Genomic DNA, 23,323 nt, shown 5'->3' on the forward strand with positions numbered 1-23,323 from the left:
AAGGAAATCATGAAAACATTTCTCTTAAACAACCTCTATGTCTGCGTCATACCTTGAAATGTATTTCATTAGATCCCTCGATTGAATTGGTGCCATTGTTAATGACATGGGCTCGGCAGTAGACAGCCACATGCTGTCATCGTTGTTTTGAGCATAGTTGCAGACGTTGTTGAAGTCACACAGCATGAATGGCATTGTAGTGAAGCGCCTCAGACAAGATCCAGCAGCTCCCAAATCCTGGCCAACAGCTCTGGAGCTACCAATATTACCGGCAATGGAATAACCTTCCCAAAGTTTTCCTGTATTGGCTGGGCACTCGGGTATTTGGATAGTTTGAGAGTGACGTGCGAAAATGTATCCTCGGCTTTTTGGTGGGGGTGGTGGGGGAGCACGGTCACCACGCTCTCCTACTTCTCCCTGAAGACCATCAGATCCAGGGAATCCGGCTGGACCTTGCATACCAATTTCTCCAGGTGGTCCGTAGGGTCCCTCGGGTCCTTCTGGGCCAACATCTCCTTGAAGACCCTTCAATCCGATGTAACCTCTCAAACCAACTTCTCCGGCTTCTCCCATTTCTCCTCTTTCACCTTTGAAACCAGGTAAACCTGCCTCACCACGATCACCAGGTAGTGCATAATCAAACGAGAAAGTAACACCGGCTTCTCCCTTTTCACCATCCAAACCAGGAAGACCATCAATTCCACTCCAACCAATATCACCCTCAAGACCACGAGGTCCTTTCAAGCCCATTGCTCCTATGCGACCAGTAAGTCCAACCTCACCAGTTTCACCCTTAGCTCCAGGAGAACCATTAATACCGGCGAAACCCTCGTCACCAGCGTCTCCAGTGCGACCTCTAATGGCAATACCAACTTCTCCTTGCTCACCCTTGATTCCCATATCTCCTTGTTCGCCCTTAGCACCTTCATGACCACTTAATCCATTTCTTCCTGGTGGACCAGTGAAACCTATGTCTCCGCGTACACCCTTGATACCTTCTACTTGGGGTCCAGGCAGACCTATCAAGCCGTTAACTCCGTAATCTCCTTGTTCACCAGGAGCTCCCTTTTGTCCATCTCTTCCTGGTCGTCCTACAAGTCCATCGTATCCAGCTTCTCCTTCATCACCTCGTTCGACATTTTCTGGGAAAGCACCTTGGGGACCACGGTTACCTCGTTCACCAATTTCACCCTTTGGACCAGTAATTCCATCGATTCCTGGACCACCAACTAGCCCAATATCACCGCGTTCACCCATGGAACCTGCGTATCCCATATCTCCTTGCATACCTTGAGCACCTGTGTCACCAGTTCTGCCCACAGGACCAGCATCACCTTTGTCTCCCTTTGGTGCAAAGCCACGCAAACTACGGCCAGGTTTACCTTCTTCTCCCATATCACCAATTTCTCCCTGTAATCCTTGTTCACCTTGGAAGCCACGATCTCCTTGTTCTCCTTTTTGACCAGGTCTTCCAAAGTTTCCAGGTTCTCCGTAATCTCCCTTCGGTCCCATTGGTCCAAAGTCTCCACGAGGTCCCATTTCTCCCTTAATTCCGTAAAAACCATCTCTTGCTCTAATAGCGGGCAAACCATCCATACCTGGTTCACCAGTTTCTCCTTGAAGACCTGTGTCTCCATAGTCGCCACGTTCACCCTTTGATCCGTTGATTCCTTGCAGGCCATTAAGACCATCCAAACCTTTGTCTCCTTTAGGACCTTGTTGTCCATTGAAAGCGAGGCCTGGGTCTCCTTCTGGACCACGCTCACCCTTTGCACCAGGACGACCATCCAATCCAGGAATGCCTACATATCCGGGAACACCTTCTTCACCTTTAAGACCGCTAAAGGCACGTTCTCCCTTTCTTCCCTGGGCACCAATATAACCTCTATCACCCATCTCTCCCTTACGGCCACTGAATCCAGGTTTTCCAGAACGTCCGATGTATCCCAAATTTCCCATTTCACCCTTAGGTCCCATTGGACCTGGTTCACCTCTAGGCCCGATGTCTCCTTGACGTCCGTCAATACCCATTTCACCACGGTCTCCTGGGAGGCCAGCAATACCTTGATAACCCTCACTTCCGGGCACTCCATGAATTCCTTGTACTCCGGCGTCTCCGACTTCTCCTCTGCGTCCAGGTAAGCCAATGTTTCCCTTTGCACCTTGAACACCTACTGGGCCAGTTGGACCAATATCACCCTTTTCTCCCTTTTGTCCATGTGGTGCTGTTCTGCCATCACGACCCGGTTCACCTACTAATCCAGGAGGACCTGGAATGAAATCTCCTCGCTGTCCCTTTCTACCTGCTAGACCATATAATCCAAGAGGTCCATCGTCACCCTTTTCACCTTTGTATCCACGAACTCCTTGACGACCAGCGGGACCGGGGAAGCCGGCGAAACCCTTCTCACCAATTTGTCCTTTTGGACCAGGATAACCTTCTTTACCAATTTCACCAGGCAGAATGTTAAGACCAGGATCACCTCTTTGTCCTTTTCTTCCTGGAGTACCAGTTAAACCAGGTGCACCATCTAATCCTGGGTTTCCTGGCTCTCCAGGTTTACCTGGGTCTCCTAGAATACCTGGATAACCTTTGTTTCCTGGCATTCCTTGAACAGTAGGCCCAACCAAACCAATATCACCCCGCCTGCCAGCCATACCTTCTTCTCCAGCTTGTCCTTTGATACCCATAGGTCCAGCAGGACCGTCGTTTCCTTTATCACCTTTGTCACCTTTGTTGTCGATAATTGGTCCTGGGCCAGGTTCACCCTTTTGACCCTTCAAACCAAAACTACCGTGCTCTCCTTTTTGTCCACTGTAAATTAAATAAGTTTGTATTAATTGAAACAAAATTTTAAAGATTGAAGTTCTTACTGTTTTCCGTCGTAACCAGGAGTACCGATTAGGAAATATAATGGAGTATCAGCTGCTTGTCCCTTTAATCCGTCTCTTCCATCTAAACCGTTTAGACCATCTTTACCTGGTAGACCGGGTTCTCCAAATTCACCACGTGGTCCGTACTCGCCTACGGCACCAGGTCTTCCTGGATATCCTGGGAAGCCTTTGTCACCTTGTTCACCTTGCTCACCACGCTCACCAATATCACCAAAGTCTCCTTTTTCAGTTGCTGGCAAATTACCAATAGTTAAGATTCCACCATCTCTACCGGGTAATCCCTGTCGTCCTGTTTCTCCTGGAATTCCACTGGGACCTTGAACACCTTTGAATCCCTTCATACCTGGGAATCCAGCTTGTCCTTTTGGACCTCTGGGACCACTTAAACCAGGTTTTCCTGGAAAACCGGGTAATCCTGCGAAACCAATGTCACCCATAGCTCCTTTCAGACCTCTTGGTCCTGGTGGACACACACCACAGTCATCTCCTCGTTCACCTTTGTCTCCCACATAGCCAGGACTTCCATCATAACCATCTGTTCCAGGAGGTCCTCGAGTACCGGGGCGACCTTCTGGACCAGGTGGACCAACAATATCTACACCCTCACCTGGCAGACCCTTCTCACCTGGTAAACCTGGTTCACCTGGAGAACCTCTGTAGCCATGAGAGCCTGGTCGACCAGAGTCACCAGGGTAACCCTTGGGACCCATTATATTCAAACCATCGTTTCCTGTTTGTCCTGGGCGACCAACTGGACCATGTGGACCAATTTCTCCTTGTGGTCCAGGTGCACCAATCTCACCGCGATCTCCTGGCTGTCCTCTTATTGAAACTCCACGTTTTCCATGATGACCATCGAGTCCAGTATCTCCAGGTGGTCCTGCGGGACCCATGTGTCCTCTGCGTCCGGGCTGTCCAGGAATACCATTTACACCCATAGGACCCATTTCACCTATATCACCCTGAGGTCCTTCAGATCCAGGAGAGATTTCATTCAAATTAGGATCGTAGATACCAGGTGGACCCATTGGTCCTTGAATACCGGGGGTTCCATCGTAACCTTGTTCTCCAGTTGAACCATCAAGACCCATGAGACCATCAACTCCAGGATAACCTGGTGCACCTTTGTGTCCTTTCTCACCAGCAACACCAGCCTCACCGACTCTTCCCGGTTTACCACGTTCACCTGGTGCACCTTCATCACCACGCTGTCCGGGCTGTCCTTCACGTCCAGTTTCACCGTACTCACCAATCAAACCTCTCATTCCCTTATTGCCATGTAAACCCTTATCACCTTTTCCTCCCTTCTCGGTGTTCGGTTTGGTAAATCTATTGAAGTTTCTAATATCATCGGCTGGCTCTCCTTTTTCTCCCTTCATTCCAACTCCAATGAGGGCATCATGTGGTTCCGCTTTGTCACCTTTAAGTCCCTGCAGACCCCTCTCACCCTTGGGTCCATCTAATCCAGCAAATCCGATGTCACCTTTATTTCCCTTCATTCCCGCATGACCTTCTGGACCATTTATACCAGCAGGACCTTCTGTACCTCGATCTCCTTTTGTTCCCTTAGAGTTTGTACCACCATCTCCGGCTTCACCGGTTGGTCCCGCTTGTCCTGGCTTTCCCATTGGACCGCGTCGGCCATGTTCTCCAGGTATACCAGGGTTTCCCATAGCACCATCTTGACCGTTACAACCATCGATACCGTGTGGTCCTTGAGGTCCATCAGCACCAGGTGGTCCCTAAAGATCAAAATCATAACCTGTTTCTAAAGAAAATATACAATAAAATTTTACCCTTGGTCCTTGAAGTCCAGGTCTTCCTGTCTCACCAACGTCACCCTATACAACGAAAAATAAAATTAGCTTAAAAGTTCACACTAAGAAAGATTCTCTGTTTACCCTGTGTCCTTTGTCTCCCTTTGTTCCGTATTCGCCTACATCACCATCTTCACCGGTTCTTCCGAAGGCACCAACAGGACCGAAATCACCAGGTGGTCCTTCCATTCCTTGAACTCCCTCTGGACCAATCATACCAGGGGCTCCCTTTAAGCCTTTGCAATCACATTGTGTTTGATTACAGACCTTAAAAGAAAAAATAAATGAAAATTATTAAGAAAAAAATAAAAGAAGAGGCAGATTGTTTTTAGAAGAAGAAGGCCTAACTTAAAATGAACTTAACGAGGCAAAAGTGAACTATACCAATTTAACTCAGTTAAGTTAAGTTTCGTATTAATTCGCGAAACTATAAACAACAGCAATTCATAAAATGTAAAATTCTAAACCCATTTATCTTAACCAATTTTAATTTTGTTACTATAAATTTGACATTTACTAATTTTATTAAACGAAAACTTTTCGTTATGTTTTGACATTCATGAAACTATAATCAAGAACTATTCATAAAATGTTAAATTTTAATCCCATTTATCTTAATGAATATAAAGTTTCTTTTTTGTCCACCAATTTTGACATTTACTAATTTTATTTAACGAAAACTTTTCGTTATGTTTTGACATTCATGAAACTATTCATTAAATGTTAAATTTTAACCCCATTTATCTTAACGAATATAATATTTCTTTTTTGTCCACCAATTTTGACGTTTGCTAATTTTATTTAACGAAAACTTTTCGTTAAGCGTTGACATTGACTTCGATTCAGATGATCTATGCCTTTAGTATTATCGAGTTCACGCTACATCAAATCGAACATTTTTTTTAAAAAGATAATTCTTTTTGTATTTTGTCACAAAGAGTAGAAAGTCAAAAAGTCAAGACTTATGGGGTACACTTTCCAATTGAAATCAATTTAACCGCGATGTGTGCTTATTTTTTTATTTTCTTCATTTTTTCGTTCTCTGTAATGTGGCGTCTTCTGCCGCTTAAGGTCACACTCCTCTACCCTGACTATCTTCTCCTGGATGGCAGACTTGTTGTGAGTATGGTTTGTAGCTCCATATTGGCCTGATGAATTTGTGAGATATACAAATTAATAATGTTGATGGAGCACTAAAATATTATACTCGTGCGGATGTTTAAGATGATTGGGGGGCAATATATACTATAGTAGGTGTACGCATAGCAATTGTATCTTTGTTAGGCTAGCTCTATCTACGTTAAGCTGCAGAGAAAAAGATATAGGACGATGTGTGTGGTTTATATATTATGGTGATGCGGTTGCAATATTAATAATAAAATGGGACTTCATGAGAATTAACACAACACATTTGAATGAACGCACGTTTACGAGTTTGAAGGCAAAAGGAAGGCAAATGGTAGTAGTTGCAGTTGAAGTCGAAGATGGAGTTGAAGTTGAAGCATTGAAAAGTGATGACTTAATGAATCAGATATTCCCTACAATTTGTATTGATATATCTTTTCAAAAATATATGTACTGTACATACAACAAGTTATAAGGACGGTACACCGATAGGCATTTATTAAGTCTTCTCTTATAAATTGACATTGTAGGTTAGGTTTATTTCATACATTTGATATGCTTTATAAAGGTGTTAACCTTCTATTTAAGATAAATACGAAGAATACGAGTACATGATTGTAATTCTTTACAAAAGAAAAAAAGCGTGAGAAACTTGCGATCTGTTCGATAATATGCAAACATGGGGAAAGGTATTAGTCAATTGAATAAGATTTATCAAAAAGTTTAAAACTTGTAATTAAACTAGTCATACTTTTGTCAAAAGAAGAACTGTCATAAATGTCTTACAATCAACAATTTGGCCAGTTTATATTTCTAAGATCTGAGACTGATATTTTCTTATTTTCCAAAATAAACAAATAATTCTTGATACAACTTTCTCAGAAATCTGAATTCTCTATCACACAATTCAAAAAGGAGGAAATGCAAAACTATTTTGATTAAAAGGTGACAAAAGTGAATTGTGTTTCTATTTCATTATCCTGCTCTGTCTGAGGAAATTCTTAGGTAAATCCTAGAAATATATAAACTGACCTAATGTTACATAAAAGACAGGTTCAGATGACATCGGGTGTATTCATAAACGCCAGCCTAACTAAGAACTGCGTTATCTGCATTCATAAAGTCAGATTTTCGATCGAACCTTCCTAGTCAAACTGCAGTACCTACCATTCATAAACGTCAAACTGTCGTAAGCGTCGGGAAGATTGAACAGCTGCATTTGTTTCGCTGCAAAAAGAGCGGGACGAAGCGGCACTGCACGGCACGATAGTTTTTTAAGCTTAAAAATAGTTTTTGCAAGATATTTGAGCCAATAATAATTTTCTTTTATTTTTCGGTAAGCAAATCAAAAATCAAGTTCAACAAAATTAGTTTGGCAGCCATTTTTCTCTGACGTTTATGAATTCTGCTTACATACAAATCGGACTAATAGGCTTTTCACACCAAGTCCGAAACCCGGTCTTCGCTCAAGTTTTCCCATACATTTTTGGTGAACCACAAGTTTTCGTAAACCTCAAGTTTTCGTAAACCTTAAGTTTTATATAAAATAGTAGCAATTTAAAGTTGAACTAAACAAACAAACCTTTCGAAACATTCAGCACTGAAATTTATGCAAACAAAACAGCTGATGGCTGCTGTCAAAACAAATATTTCATTTTGAAATAAATTTGGTCGTGGTAAGTAATATTGTTTATACAAATTCCTTACAAAATAAGAATTATTGATTTTTGTTTTTCATTTACAGAATATGGAAGAGAAAAAAAACAAGAAAAGGAAACTTTGGGGGAACTACGTGGCAGCAGAAAAAACAGCGGTTCTTTTATGATGAGTTTCAAACGCTCTTTGTTAAGCGAGGAACCGAGAGTTCTTAATGACGTTTCCAAGGGATGCGTCTTCCAACTCGGCGCCACAGATATGTTCTACGCTTTCGCTTGCTACCTGGAGAAAGACTTTCCAGTAACTCCGTTCAATCACAAGGATTTGGGAGATATGAAAAAGGCGACAAGTTAATTTGTGGAGGAGATTAAGTATGAAAGCTAGGAAGATTTGCGCCAAAACATTCCAATTTGGGAATCGTTGTTCCAGTGAATAAAACCACAACAGTGGGCTATCGACCCTTGATGGAAAGCGATGTCAACATCAAGAAGATCCTCAGTGTTTTGGACAAGCCAGGCCAGTGTGATTTTGGTACGAATCTGGAACTAGGAATTGGCCTTTTCTGCTCCGGCAATAAGGACCTGCACGAAATCGTTCAGAACCTTCTCAACCTCGTCTATAAGTTGCTCGGACAGCCACAATATAATAACAAAAGCAATAGTCATTAGCTCAGTATTTTGGATTGAATTTGTTGTGAAAGAAGAAGAAAATGTTTAAAATAAAATAAATTTTTACTGTAACAGTTTTGTTTGTTGTTGATTCTATTATATATTTTCTACACAATTAGCTTCTCCTTAGTGAATTGTTTGGACCGGTTCAAGTGAACTATGTGAAAAGGCTATAAGTCAGACCTTTTTGTTTACTGCAGACATTCTGCATTGGGAGTGTGTTCATAAATGCATCAGAAAAGAAATGCGATTGTACTAGCGCAGATTTTCTGCGTTTATGAATATACCCATAAGAGACTTGAAAGTAAGGCAAGTTTCTAGTATCTGATTGGCTAGCTGCCCAAAAATTATTGGAAAGTTGACTGAAAGGTTAGTCAATGACAGTTGATCATGCTTTTTTTATTGAAATGATCTAATCTATTTATTTTCTTCACAATTGCATTTAATATTTTGTATAAAAAGGTTACTTGTCAAATTGGAAACTTAATAAGTAATATTTCTTTGCAATACAAAATACGAAGCGTGACGTTCTTTAAGCTTGCCTGAGGAGTGTTTTGTAGGGAATAATTGTTTGGTAGTTTTTGTACAATGTGCCTTGGTCAAATTTTACGTTCAAAGAATGCACTTGACTGCAAATGAAGTCCCTTATGTTGTCCGAACCTGCTCAATGTGTCAAATTATAAGATGTCTTTGTTTGAGACATCAGACAATTAGTGACAGTTTATACATCCTGCATACATACATGTATTTAGCAGTTTTATCAAGGTATTTATATAAAGGTATTTTGTTATTGTCAGGTCTTTGACAGCTATTGTCAGAAACACCAATGTGATAAAATAAACTGAGTTTGATTTCATATTTTACAATCAAAATCTGTTAACTGTCAACAGTAAGATCGATCAAAACACCACTTTCAAAACCAAGTTTCGCTTTATCAATTTCATAGAACACTGTACGCATTCTTTTAACTTTCCAGATTTCTTAATAATTAATTGAAAGTATTTTTGGTTCAATATTTACCCACAACAAAAATAACCAGACACTATGGCGACAAAATTCTTTGCATTAAACACTCAATTTTGTGTGTGCCTATCGATCGCCCTTGATCCATGAAAAAGTCTAGTCTCTATAGGAATTTTGTCAACAAAAATATTCATGGTCAAATTTTATTTACATTATGGATCATTGCCAAGATCACTTTGAAATCTTTCCTAAGATGATCCACTTAAACTAAGACAAATGTCAAAGAACTAATTTACAAATTACCATTTGTCATATACTCCAAAGGATATTATACGCATTTTTATACTTGACACAGTCAATGATTTAAAAAACAAAATAATTTAAATCTTTTCCTCTTCATCCCTTCACACTTATCAATGCACATATGCATTTTGTATTTTGTTGTTGTTGTTTTTATTTTTAGCTGACAGAACAGTTGGACAAGTTTAAAAAAAGGGGGAATTCCTAAAAATAGTCTTGCATTTCTTGATTATGAAGTCGGAAAATGCATTTTCATTATTACTTCCACAAAAATGACTCAGAATCATGAGTTAGTTCCTTGTATTGTGGGTGGGTATAACAATTATGGTGACCATATTTTAAGTCACATAAATAAAGGGCTCCCTGAAATTACGCCATAGGAAATTACGCCAAAAAAATAAAATGGAAAAAACGCCAAAAATTCTCCATACAATTTTTTGGCTTTTTTTTCCTAGGAAAAAGAACCCAAAGAGTTTGGTGTTAATTCCGGAATTTTTGGCTATTTTTTCCGAAAATTTCTTGGCGTTTTTTCCTTTTAGAATAATGAAAAAAGGCCAAACAATTTTTGTTTGGAAAAAACGCCAAAAATTTGCTTTTGGACTTTTTTTCCAAACAAAAAAGGAAAAAACGAGCAAAAATAAACTTTTTAGTTTTTTTCCAAATCTTAAAGCAAAAAACGCCACAAAACAAACTTTTTGGTTTTTTTTCCTAATCAAATAAGGATAAAAAGCCAGAAAATTAACCGTTTATTCTTCCAAATCAAAAACAAAAAAGTACATGTTTGTCGAATGTATTCATATGGTATACAAAATTATATAACGGCAAATAACAGTATTTTACATGTTTTTCACGAATTTTGAAGAGCATATTTTGTTAAATTTTTTAGCGTGATCAGTAGTGATTGATAGTTTGTTGTTTCCATACACGTTAGTAGAAGAGCATTTTGATAAAGCGATGGACAAAATGGAAAGTTTTGATTATGAAATTATAAGTGGTAAACAAAAAAATAGCAAACTTTTGTACGTAACAGAACAAAAACAAATACACAAAAAAAAATGTGTGTATAAAAAAGATGTTCTTTACATTTGTTATATTAACAATTGTGGTGCTAAAATGAAAGTAAAAAGTGATGGATTGTGTGTAAAAGCAAAGAACTTCATTGACCAATGTCCGTGTTGTCGGGAAAATGTGGCAGATGTCCTTCAGGTTTACATTAAATATCTATACAAAAATTGACAAATTGAAATAAACAAAGTTATAAGAAAATGTGTTCTACAAAACAAATGCACAAGTACCTATGATAATAATCAACGGCGGGGGAGGCAGCGCGTACGCGTCGCGTTCGCCGTTGCGGCGCGACGGGCGCGGCGCCGCGCCACGCGGGTTGCACCGCGCCGCTCCATGTTACGTCGTACGTTCAGATTCTTTTATAGACTTTTTGGGCTTTAATTCCAAATTAATTTTGGAAATTAAGCCAGAAAAAGCTCTGTTCATTCTTTAAAAGCTTAATTTCCAATACTAACCCGTGGCATGATGGTTTGTGCGTTGGACTGTCATGCAAGGGGTCTTGGGTTCAATCCCTGCCTGTGCCACCTTAATTTAAAAAAATTAATTTTCGCGGGTACTGCCTCTTGCGAGGAATTGACAAATCCTTCAAGAGTAATTCTTGTCATGAAAAAGTGCTTTCTCAAACTAGCCGTTCGGATTCGGCATAAAATTGTAGGTCCCCTCCATTCCTGACAACATTACTCGCACACAGGAATGGTTGAGAGTTGTAAGTCACTAGGCCCTGGTTCACAACGGACTGTTGCGCCACCCCATTTGATTTTTTTTGAATTTGGAAATTACACCAAAAAGTTCTTATTTTTTTGGCGTTTTTTCCATTTTAGTATTTTGGCTCTTTTTCCAAAAGTTTGGCGTAATTTCCACACTTTTTGGCGTATTTTCCTTTTTGTTTTTGGGCGTTTTTTCCTATTTTTTTACGCCAAAATTGTTTGGGCTTTTTTTCCAAAACAGTTTTTGGCGTAATTTCCTATGGCGTAATTTCAGGGAGCCAAATAAAGTGATTTTTGTTTTTTTTTTTTTTTGTCGGAAAACAAAATGTCATCTAATGAATGTTCTCTTTTCTAAAAGATGAGAAAATTACTTATGAATTTTAAGAAGAAATAAAAACCAGAAGAACATACACATGTGCTAACGCATTAAACGTAAAAATCGTGAAATATAATTTCTTAAGAGTGACAACTTAAACGTCAAAAAATGGGAACGGATTTTTTAAGAAGATTTAAGGCATTTTTTACTATGTACATAAGTGGGGTATACCTCAACCCGTATAAATCTATGGAGTATACATAATTACTTATTCGAATCTGTCAACGATAAAATTGACAGGCAGAACTGTGGAAAATGGACGAAATCCCCGAAAACTGTTTGATTTTGAGGTTTAAGTATTTGATTAAATTATAAATAATGAAAATATGTTCAAATGTATGTTTGTTATTGATTTTTGAAAAAGAAGTATTATTTATCAGAATACTCATTGATGTAATTATCCTTAGATAAATAAAGAAATACCGAATATTTGGTCACCCTAAAGCCATAAAGAAGAAAAAAACTACGAAGTTCATTGACATAGATAGTTCATTTCAAATTTTACAAGAAGCTAAACGGGAAATATGTTTATTTTGATTTTAATTAAGTAAATTAAAATTCTTTGGTTTCTACGGAATGTAATACATTTAAGGAAAGGTAGATAGAAAAGTCAAATTGACGTTTTATTGATTTATGATTATATAATTGATATAATGTATAAAAAAAAACAATAAAATGAACGAAGCGCCTTTTAAAATTGTTATTAGTTTTAGTTGTTATAAACCAAGTGTAATAATAGGAGTGTTATTATGAACGTACCCTTAAGTTTATTGCTAAAATGTCAATGTTCAAGTTCAGGCTACATAAGGGACTTGGCTACCAAAAAATTGCCTTCCAATTAAAACAACTCTATTGCAAGCTCGATTGGAAAGTTAGTCAAGAAAAATCTCCCTAACTATTAATTCAAGTCAATTTATGTCAGAATGACAATCGATCATGTTTTTTTTAATTAACTGAAAGTTGAACTTTATTCCTCTACGATTTATTAATTTTTCGCACAATTTCATTTAATATTTTGTGTAAAATTGTTTCTCGACAAATTGGAAAAGAAATAAGTTACATTTCTTTACGATACGAAATGCAAATTGGGATGGACTTGTAGTTTGCCTGAGGAGTGTTTTGTAGGCAATAATGTTTTTGGTAGAAGTTTGGGAAGTAAAGTTCTGAGTTTGAAGTTTATGGCACTTGAAAAAGTAACTAGTTGTACGTTTAAGGTATGCAGTTGATTGCAAATGAAGTCCCTTTTGTTGTCTGAACCTGCCCAATGTCAACAAATTCAGGTAAATCAAAGTTGATCAAGTTCATATTCTCAAAAATTTATTGATGATGATATTTTGACGTTTATCAGTTGGAAATCAAATTATTGATTTTAAATATAGCATTTAACAATTCTAGAAGTGTTTTTGAGGATGGTTGTCTGCCTAACTTTGAGCTTCGTAAGACATGTTCATAAAGTCAAGTCTGCCACCAAACAAACACAGATGAATTGCAGAAATATAAATGGGTTTGTTCACAAGATTTTTTTGACAGAAATTGTTGGTATGTCAAATTTTGAAAAGTGGGGATGAAATTCTCTTTCTTTTCAAAGATTGTTTGAAGAGACCAATAATCTCTGCCCTGAAAAATTTCTTTTACAGAATTTGTAGGGAGTGGAAATTATTGTATTCTCTCGTGAGCGCTCTTTTCTTTAATGTGGAGCAGCATTTGAGCAACAATTGTTGACAGTTGGCAGTTTTGGTCAAGGTTGGGAACAGTACTTATTTGTTCCTAGACGTCATAAATGACATAAGGGTAGCTGATCGTGATTTTTTTGTATTTAAATTTTTTAAAAATATATTTCTTGTTTGCAATTAATGGAATGTGGCTAAATAAATTTTTAAATGAAAAAAGAATTGGGCAGGTTTAAGAAACATAAGGGACTTTATTTGCAGTCAACTTTATTCTTTGTGCGTCATAAATTTCAAATTCAGAACTTTACTTCGCAAATCTCTACCTTAAATTCATAGTACAAAATTACCAACAAAATTATTGTCTACAAAACACTTCTCAGGTAAGTTACAAGCCCTTCACGATTTGTATTTTGTTTGTAATAAAATATTATTATTCCTTTTTAAATTAGACAAGGAACCATTTTACCAAAAACACGGAAAATAAATAAAACACAGCTTTGAAGTTCAGCTTTCAGTTGAATGAAAAAAACATGATCAATTGTCATTTTGACATAAGTTGACTTGACTTGATAGTTAGGAAGATTTTTTTTAAACTAACTTTCCAGTCAAAATTCCATTAAAGTTACCTTAATTGGAAAGCAATTTTTTGACAGCTGTCCAATCAGATGCTAGGAACTTGCCTTAATTTCAAGTCCCTAATGTTGTCTGACCCTGTCCATTGTCTTGGAAATATAATTAAATTCTGGAAAAAAATCATTCTGGAGGTCTTTGAAGTTAAGAAAGTGGATCCAATCTTCTCCTTTGATGCCCTGAAATTAAAAAATAATATCTCGCACCAATTTTTGATTTCCCTCTGACGTTTATGAACATTCAGTGACTACTTAAAATTGTACTCAAACAGGCCTTCACACGTTCTGAAAAATGGGTGTGTTCATTAATGCAACAAAGCAGAAAGACTATTGTAAAATCAAAAGTCAGCATAGGCGGCGTTCTTAGCGGAGCTCAGGATCATTAATAATAAATTGAAAATATTTTCAACTTGTTCTTTTCTCTTATATTATAAATGGTTCATAAAAATCATCTCCACACAGAAATAAAAATACAAATCATCAAAAATATGATGTGAACGTTAAAAGTTTAATATTCTACGTATTTTTGATGGCTTTTATTTAAATTTGTAGCTGTCAGAACGTACTAATTTTTTTCTTGGGATTATAATTTCTTCACTGGAAATCACTGTGTCTAATATACTTGTATGTATCTATAATATAGCCTCATAAATCAAATTCAGGAAGCACGATCTACTTAGCTGTTCAACTATCAAGCAAACTCCAAGAATTGAATCATGCAGTGATGTAGTACTGAAATTCCGGTTAAACTCTAGGTGGCAAGCTGTTGTACAGAAATACAAAAAAAATAAGTAAAAACAAATACTGATCTATCAACGGGGTACTTGCGAACCATCTTAGTTTCTTATTTCTTCCGCCATCCATAACAAGGGAACTGTACAAGGAACCTTTAAGACTTGCAAAAATACTCCACCAAATGCTTTGTATCCGTGCGCTTGAATGCAGTTCAATGAAAATGAGAAGGTATTTCAAATATGGTACATTATTGCAGATGGTCCTTCAGCCAGCAGCGTTTAGCGATCATCGTCCACGAATCGCCTAGCGCAACAAATTGAATGTATTTACCGCCCGCGAACCGTCCCAACAACACATCAAGCCACAAGCGGGTGCTTTCTATTTCTTAAGATTAATTTCGTCATTTATTAGCAAAAGATTGAGTGGATCGGGGATATTGGCGAACGAAAGAAACTAAGTGGAGAAAAAGATACAAATAAAACGTTGCAATTGATGCTAGAACAAATAATAGAAGACGAATAAACATGATGCTTCAACGGATAATTATAGAACATTTACCGGCTGAGTTCTGTGAGCTGAGCACACATGTGTTTGTTTTGTTTGGAAGAGTTAATGCAACAGTTATTTGATGATCTGTCGAATCGAACAGTGTTTTATTTTTACTTGTGAGGTTGTGATACATCTTATATCTTATATGTAGATGGAAAGATACTTTTAGAACAAATAATGTGTCTAGATATTTGCAAGAAATATGAAACAATGATGATTGAGTGAGTTAATGGGAAGAAAGAAAAGTTTGTCCAGAAATAATATCTTAAGGATGTATACACATCAACAAGAAATGGGTGTGCCCTTTTGAAACGAAACGAACAAGTTCAAAGTGTATTTATCTTTCGTTAAGTTTCCTTTACTTTTATTTAAGTGAGCACGAAACTTAAAGACCCAACTATGATAGACTTAATCGAAAGTAAGCTAATGTCAAAACCGAATGAAAAGTTATCAGAAGTTATCGTCAAAACATAAAGTAACCATAATGGATCCAATAACTTAAGCAAATTTGACATTTGCTTAAGCTCGAGCCATTTAAATGGCTCTTGCGTAATTGCGGGGAAGTTAGTGAAATTTAACGAAATTAAGTAGAAGGTCTGTTATGGTAAGTGACATATAAGGCTGCGTATTGGTTCGTTCCCTTAAGCTGGCTTAAGCTCGGTTAAGTCTATTATAGTGGGGCCTAAACTAGTTGAATTTATGTAATTTGAAAATAATTTACAAAATAGAGCAGGTTTTGACATTTTTACTTATGGGATTCTGTAATCGGAATGATTATTTGTCCTTCAATTGAAAAAAAAACTGAGCCTACTCCACTTCATAAAAAAGTTTATTTTAAGAAAGTCCTGTAGTAGAATATAAATGAAATTTGTTCTGATTTTTTTGAGATAAATAAATAAATAAACAAAAATAAAAAAAACACACAATTATGCTTTTTAATAAAAAGCTTTAACTTTGCTTTAAAGTGTAAAGTGTAAGCATACCATATCTTGAGTCGGTTTTTAAAGCGTCTAGATGGATTATTCGAGTAAATATACGGCCTTTTCCGGAGCTCAAAGAAAAAAACGCATAATCTTATTGTGGGCAATGAACGTCGTCAAAATGAGAAATTACGAGTCCAGAAAATGGGTGTATTCATAAACGTCAGCCTAACTAAGAACTCCGTTATCTGCATTCATAAAGTCAGATTTTAGATCGAACTTACCTAGTCGAACTGCAGTACCTACCGTTCATGAACGTCAAACTGGCGTCAGCATCGGGCAGATTGTGCAGCTGAATTTGTTTGGCTGCAGAAAGAGCGGACCAAGCGTCACTGGCTCGTAAAGAATGTAAGTAATGGCAAATATTTTGTTAATTTTTTTATAACAATAATTTAAATTACTGTTTTTAAAGGGATGATGAAAGTACTGTATAGATACTGTGTGGATAACTAACCACATTAAACTTTTAATTACAAAACGAATATGCATGGAAATGAAATTCAATGCTGGAAAGAAGAAAAAAATTACATGGTGAAGGACGCCATTTTGACAGCCATTTTTCTCTGACGTTTATGAACTCTGTTTACATACAATTCGGACTTAAGACCCAACTACAATAGGCATAAGCTAGCATATGCGCGCATAAGTAAACGTGCGAATACAAAGAATCTCAATACGAGTGAACATAATGGAGTCTAGCTCCGTTTCGTTCAATTTTTCTCAGTTTCGTTAACTTAAGCACACTTAAGCAAGAGCGATCCTAGTTTCTCGCAGCATAAGTAAAATCTGACATGTAGATACGTGAGCAAAATTGCATTATGGCTATGCAGTAATTTCGCAAACTTAAGTGGATTTTCGTTGGATTTTTGACATAGGCTTATGCCTATTATAGTTGGGCCTTTAGTCAGACCTTTTTGTTTACTGCAGACATTCTGCATTGGGAGTGCGTTCACAAATGAATCAGAAAAGAAATGCAATTGTTCTAGCGCAGATTTTCTGAGTTTATGAATACACCCAATGCCTCACACAAAATGTCATAATTGGACGTTTTGTGCCTTGTCTTGTTAGAACCACATATCTTCCAAGTCAAATTCATCGTCACAGGCAGAAAAAAAGCAATTGGTTATCATTCCATCATGTCAATTTAAATTGGCATGATAAGTGCCTTTGATACATGTCAAAAGCCAGCGGTACCATCTTGAAACCACGAATTAAATAAATGAATGCACCTATATTTAATTGTTGGCTCTTAATTCTTTTGAAGTTTTATTATAACAAGTGAATTGTGTCCAGTTTTTTTATTTCATTAAAATATAGATTTTTGTTGAGGACGTTAAAGCTGTGTATTGCGAAGAAATGAAATGCATATTATTTAAGGTTACGTTTTAAAAATGATGTTCGTGGTTGGTTTGAATATGATCCATTGGGGCCGCATGTCAGCAATAACGGGCCGCATATTCTCTTCCGTCAATAGCCGCTTATCAGTGAATACAAGAGACTTTATATAACCCTACAAAAATTAATCTTGGAGGCCACCCCACAGCTCACCAAATGTTTCCTTCAAAAAATAGATTATTTCGTTGCGTCATGCGAACTGACCATTATTTTGGTAATACATTTTCAATATTGAAAGACGTTCATTAGTAAATTTGTTCATTATGACCAAGTTTCATTGAAACCAAGTTGAGTAAGTGACATCTGTCAAAAAGGCTAACTCTGAAAAAAGTATTGCCAGATTGAAGAACACACTTTAGTAAATTAAAAACGTTAACTATCTATTTTTTGTCACTGAAATTCTTTCGAAAATGACTTCGAGAAAATGGTTTCGTTCAACGATTGGGCATTACATTGCGTTACAGTAACTGACTTTCAAATAAACTATATCAGATGAGTAAAATGAATCATCGCATCTTTCGTTGATTAAACTGGAAGCAGTAACTTAACCGGACTAATATGAGCATAAAAATAGGTTACATTCTTATCAAAAAACACTAGTTTAAAAGTTTTAATTATACGAGAAGAATTTAAATTCTTAATTTTTCTTTAAATTCCTCTCAACAACTTATAATTAAGCTTTTAAGATATAATAATACGCATTCCATATTGTGACTTTTTGTTCTTATAGTAAAAGTTTAACTCAACGAAATGTGCAGTGCATATGGAATGCATGTATAAAATCTTATCAACATTATATTATTTCTTGCATCCGGGAAAAAGACCGATGTTATTGTTTTATTTTATTTTGTTTTTGTTTAATAATAAAAAACAATGCATTACTAAATGAATGTAGTGAAGGAGTGTTCTTTCTTATTTCTCTATTCACAACATCTTGAGGCTTGAGCTCAAATGTAATCTTCAAGCGGAACCATTCAAAGTGATAAAATGTATATGTAAAAAAAATCTTAGTTCATTTTGTATTCAACAAAAGAAATGCAAAATTAAATTTTACTAAAGTTAATAAACTATATTAAATACAAAGTAATGTCATCAGCTGCGATGACATTTCTTAATTGGTTGTTGTATACAAACTTAACGAAGCAACATAAGGTATTGCTGCAATGTTGCATTTTTTTTTGTTGTCGAAAGAAAACAAAAAAAAAAAAGCTAAATTATAATAATAACAATTTTAATCGCAAGTTAAAAAATAAAAATACAAATTTTTATTTTATTTAAAACTGGGTTATCAGCTGTGATTTAGTTTCGGAAATATATTTTATCTGTGTGATGATTAAATTCATCAGAACGCATTGTGCGTTATTCAGATGATTATTTTATAGAAGTAGAAGTAGAGAGAGTGTGCTGCATTTCTATTTAAATGCACTCAATTTCATGCAATGTTGGAAATGTGCTAATATGATGATGAATGTGAGCGAGGCATTACCTTGAACTGAAATTTTTAAACGGGACATGTACTTATAATATATCATATAGAGAGGAAACACCAATTCCGTCATTCGTTCCTTTGTGGTCTTAATTAGATGTAATTATAAGTAGGCTCTATTACAAAGTATCATTGTCTTGACGAAAATATAGGATTTTAAGGTTATAAATAGAAATTAATATGAACTGTGTGTAGGGATTAATGTCATTCAGATGAAGATGAGTGATTTAAAGGGAAATTATGTTAAGCAAAACAAACAATCCTTTTCCTAAAAATCTTACAGATTTTCTTATAAAATGGGAGTTACCTATAATAAATCTTTAAACACACGTTTAGCCATTTTCATGTTAAATTTTAACACTTAGTTAATTTGCATGTATATTACTATTAAAAATAATGCAGCCTTTTACTAATTAACCTCCTATTACATTGAGCAGGTTCAGGCGACATAAGGGACTTGAAATTCAGGCAAGTTTCTAGTATTTGATTGGCCAGCTGCCAAAAAATTACCTTTCAATTAAGGCAATTTTAATGGAAAGCTGACTGGAAAGTTAATCAAGAAAAATCTCCCTAACTATATCAAGTCAAGTCTACTTCTGTCAAAATGACAATTGATAATGTTTTTTCATTCAACTGAAAGCTGAACTTTATTACTCTATGATTTATGTATTTTCTGCACAACTTTATTTAATGCTTTCCGTAAAAGCGTTTCTTGTCAATAAAATAAATTACTTATATTTCTTTACAATACAAAATACAAATCGTGGTGGACTTCTTGCTTGTCTGGGGAGTGTTTTAAGACAGTAATTGGGTTGGTACTTTTTGTACTGTGAACTTAAAGTAGAGATTTGCGAAGTAAAGTTCTGAATTTGAAATTCATGACGCTTGAAAAACTAACTAGTTTCTCTGTTCAAAATTTGCATGCAACGAATGACAGTGACTGCAAATGAATTCCCTTATGTTTCCTGAACCTGACCATTATCTACTATATCAATATTAAAAATTGTAAGCCACAATCACAACAAATCCTTACATTTTAAATCTGAAAAAAAACGTGTTTTTTTTTGTGTGCTGTCAAAATGACACTGCTAACTATGGCTGCGTTCAATCTCGTGTTGGATAGGGTATCTTGGATAGGTAGATTTTTAGATACAAATAATCTAAACTAAAATTTATTTCAACAATATAAAATATAGTAAGTAACAATCAACAATCACAAGAAATCCTAACATTTTAAATCTGAAAAACGTGTTTTTTTTTATGCTGTCAAAATGACAGTGCAAACTATGGCTACGTTCAGTCTAGTGTTGGATAGGGTATTTTGGATAGGTGGATTTTTAGATACAAATAATCAAAACTAAAATATTTATTTCAACGATATAAAATATTGTAAGCAGCAATCAACAATCACAAGCAATCCTAACATTTTAAATCTAGAAAAAGTGTTTTTTTTCTGTGCTGTCAAAATGACAGTGCAAACTATTGCTGCGTTCAATCTCGTGTTGGATAGGGTATCTTGGATAGGTTGATTTTTAGATACCTTGTTACATCGGTTGGATAGTTGTATTGAGATAGCTGTCAAAAAATAAAAACAACTTTCAGCTGTTCACAGAAAGCAAAACAAAATTTAAGCTTCAAAGTCAAAATTGTTGTAAGATAAAACATTTAATGGATAATTCAACGGACGATGATGAATTAAGAGGTGCGTAACAATTTAATAAATAAGAGATAACCTTAATCTGTCATCTATGTTAAATTTCCTCTTAGCTCAATTGGAATTCTATACTATTAATAATTTACTTGCGAAATCTTCGGATTTAAACGATTTACGATTAACAGAAAGCTATCCTAACAGAATCGAGAACTATTATGAAGTGACAATACCTTCTAAAATTACTTCATCGTCTGAAATCAATTTTAAAATTTCTTGAAATTCAACCATGTGTTGAATCAGCTGTTCTGTCAGATATCTACATACCCCAGAAATTCTTGGATACTTTTGAATTCCTTTTTTGACACCTCAATCATTTTTGATTAGCTGTTATTTTATACGTAAAGTACTAACAAAAAGGTATCCAGATACCCTATCTGTCTGAGATTGAACGCAGTCTATGGAGCAATATTTAACCGCCCGTTTATAGTTGACTTTTCCAACGATCAAATTTAACCGGGAATTAGCTTTTAACCTGACTGTTGAATGGTTAATTGAGCTTTATTTTTGATTATTGGTAAGGCCCAATGAAACGTTCAAAATGGAAATCTCAGCACATAGTTATTTGTTGTGGTTGTTTTTGAATATGATAAACAGCTTTTAACTTGACGCCATTTAAACAAAAATATTGTTTTAACAAATTGTTTTGACATTGACAGTTTCGCAAATACTTTAAGGATGCGTTCACAGTGAAAATTAAAAATCTTTACATCATCTTCTTCTTTGACAAATAAGCACACTCTCTGAATGTATTATGAAAACAGATGTTTTTCTTAAAGTTGCACCTTTACTGAAGATATTTCTAGTTCAAAGAATACTTCATGAGGTGAATATTGTTTTACTCCTATATTTATGAATATTCCATAACGCATCTTTCAACTAAAGACATATATTTTTTTAAATTATAAAGAAGTCAGTACCAACTACCGCTGCCAATTTATATTTCAAAAAGTTCCCATCATCACCGCATACTCCCATGAATTGTATATTTTCATAAAAATTTCTGTTTAACTTTATATAGGAAGATCTTGCCTGGTCAAAGCCCCTACAGAAATCAATAAAACAAAATAAAAAGATTTGGTGAGTCAATGTAAACATTTTAAGCGAAGCGAACCGAATGTTATAAAGGTGCGTTTTTCGAAATAATCCAAGCCACCACCATCCGTCATAGTTTTTACTCAGCACAAGTTTTAAAAATAGTTTTCCCTTGTTTTTCGAAAATCATTTGGAATACTCCATTCTGGAAAATACTCTGGTATCACTAGAGCTAGGTATACATCTTCTAAAGAAGTATTCAATGACCTATTCAGAAAAAAATGAATGCAAAGTTGCATTGCAAACGTGCATTGCGTTTTCGAAAACGATTTCAAATAACAATAAACAATTATTTTATATTTCGATTTTGTATGTTCGTGTGATGCAAATGAGAATCGAGCACACAAAATCTAAACAAAATTCCCAGGATTTATTTTCATGTTTACACTTACAAGATATTGGCAAAAATTATATTTATATATTTTTAAAGCGTTTTGAAAAATTAAATTTTAAGTGTTCACGTGCTGCAGGTTGAAGTTTGGAATGGCGCGGCGTTGGTGGTGCGTGCAAATTTACTCAAAACACAAGTCGATTTTATTTATTCATGACTCTTTATATACCGATTGAAATATTAATTTGTTTGGTGAAATGGGGAGAGAGACGTGAAATGCAGGGAGTTGCATTTGATGAAAAGCTTTTTACATCTTTTTGAAATTCCAACCAACTGGCATCATTATTTTATTATGAAACATAAAATAGATGTTTATGAATACAGATGGCGCTTATTTTATGATTTCATTTTTGAAGAAATGTCAAAACCAGATCAATGAGTTATCTACAGGCTCCCAAAAAATATAAAAATTTACTTGCAATGCTGCCACGGGAATTTTCAACCAAAAAACCTAAAAAGAAATTATGTTTTCCCATTTTAACCTCAAAGAACCAATTATAGCTATCGTTGGTTTTCATCATTAAAACAAATCATTGGATTTTTTTTCACAGGTCGCTGAAAGCGTTCTTTATTTCTAATCAAAGAAAAACACAATCGCTTTCAATGATAGCTATAACTGGGTCGTAAAAGTGTAAACAGATCCAAAGGTAATTAGGTTTGTTCGTTTCCTTTATAAAAGCCCCAATTACATTCACAAAGGCACTAGCTTTGTGAATGCGCCCACTTAAATGCACTTTGACACTTTAATGTACTAGAGTTGTGAGAAATTGACAGATTGTGGTTCAATTCGTGAATCAACTAATATTCCCAGCAGTGAGAAACTTAACACTTCTAATAAGTGTATTATCGTTTATTTTATGATTTCACACTAGAACTTGAAAAAATAAGTAAATGAAAATTGCTCTCATCATGTCAATTTTTAATTACTTGAACTTGAAGCTTAAACTAAGATTAATGGCATGGATGTCATTTAAAGGAAAAGAAAACTTCTCTACGTTATGTTTTCATTTAATTAATCAAAATAGCAAATACAATTAAATGATTGTTCAAAATTAAAATAGAGTTCTTAAAGTATTTTGAATCATGACTATAAACGACAAAGTTCAT

The 23,323-nt window shown here is 35.6% G+C and overlaps 1 protein-coding gene across 1 annotated transcript in view; it reads right to left on the reverse strand.

The window, feature by feature from the left end:
• LOC129950727 (uncharacterized) overlaps positions 1-23,323 on the reverse strand; it is a 73,300-nt gene that overhangs the window by 18,775 nt on the left and 31,202 nt on the right. Inside the window, exons 3-6 of the mRNA XM_056062649.1 lie at positions 4,797-4,979; positions 4,692-4,736; positions 2,875-4,637; positions 53-2,815 (exon numbers count right to left, since the gene is read on the reverse strand). Of these exons, the coding sequence (XP_055918624.1) occupies positions 53-2,815; positions 2,875-4,637; positions 4,692-4,736; positions 4,797-4,979 (4,754 nt within the window). The remainder of the gene's footprint in view (positions 1-52; positions 2,816-2,874; positions 4,638-4,691; positions 4,737-4,796; positions 4,980-23,323) is intronic.

This window comes from Eupeodes corollae, chromosome 3 (genome assembly GCF_945859685.1).
Source record: "Eupeodes corollae chromosome 3, idEupCoro1.1, whole genome shotgun sequence".
NCBI classification, from domain to species: Eukaryota; Metazoa; Arthropoda; class Insecta; order Diptera; family Syrphidae; genus Eupeodes; species Eupeodes corollae.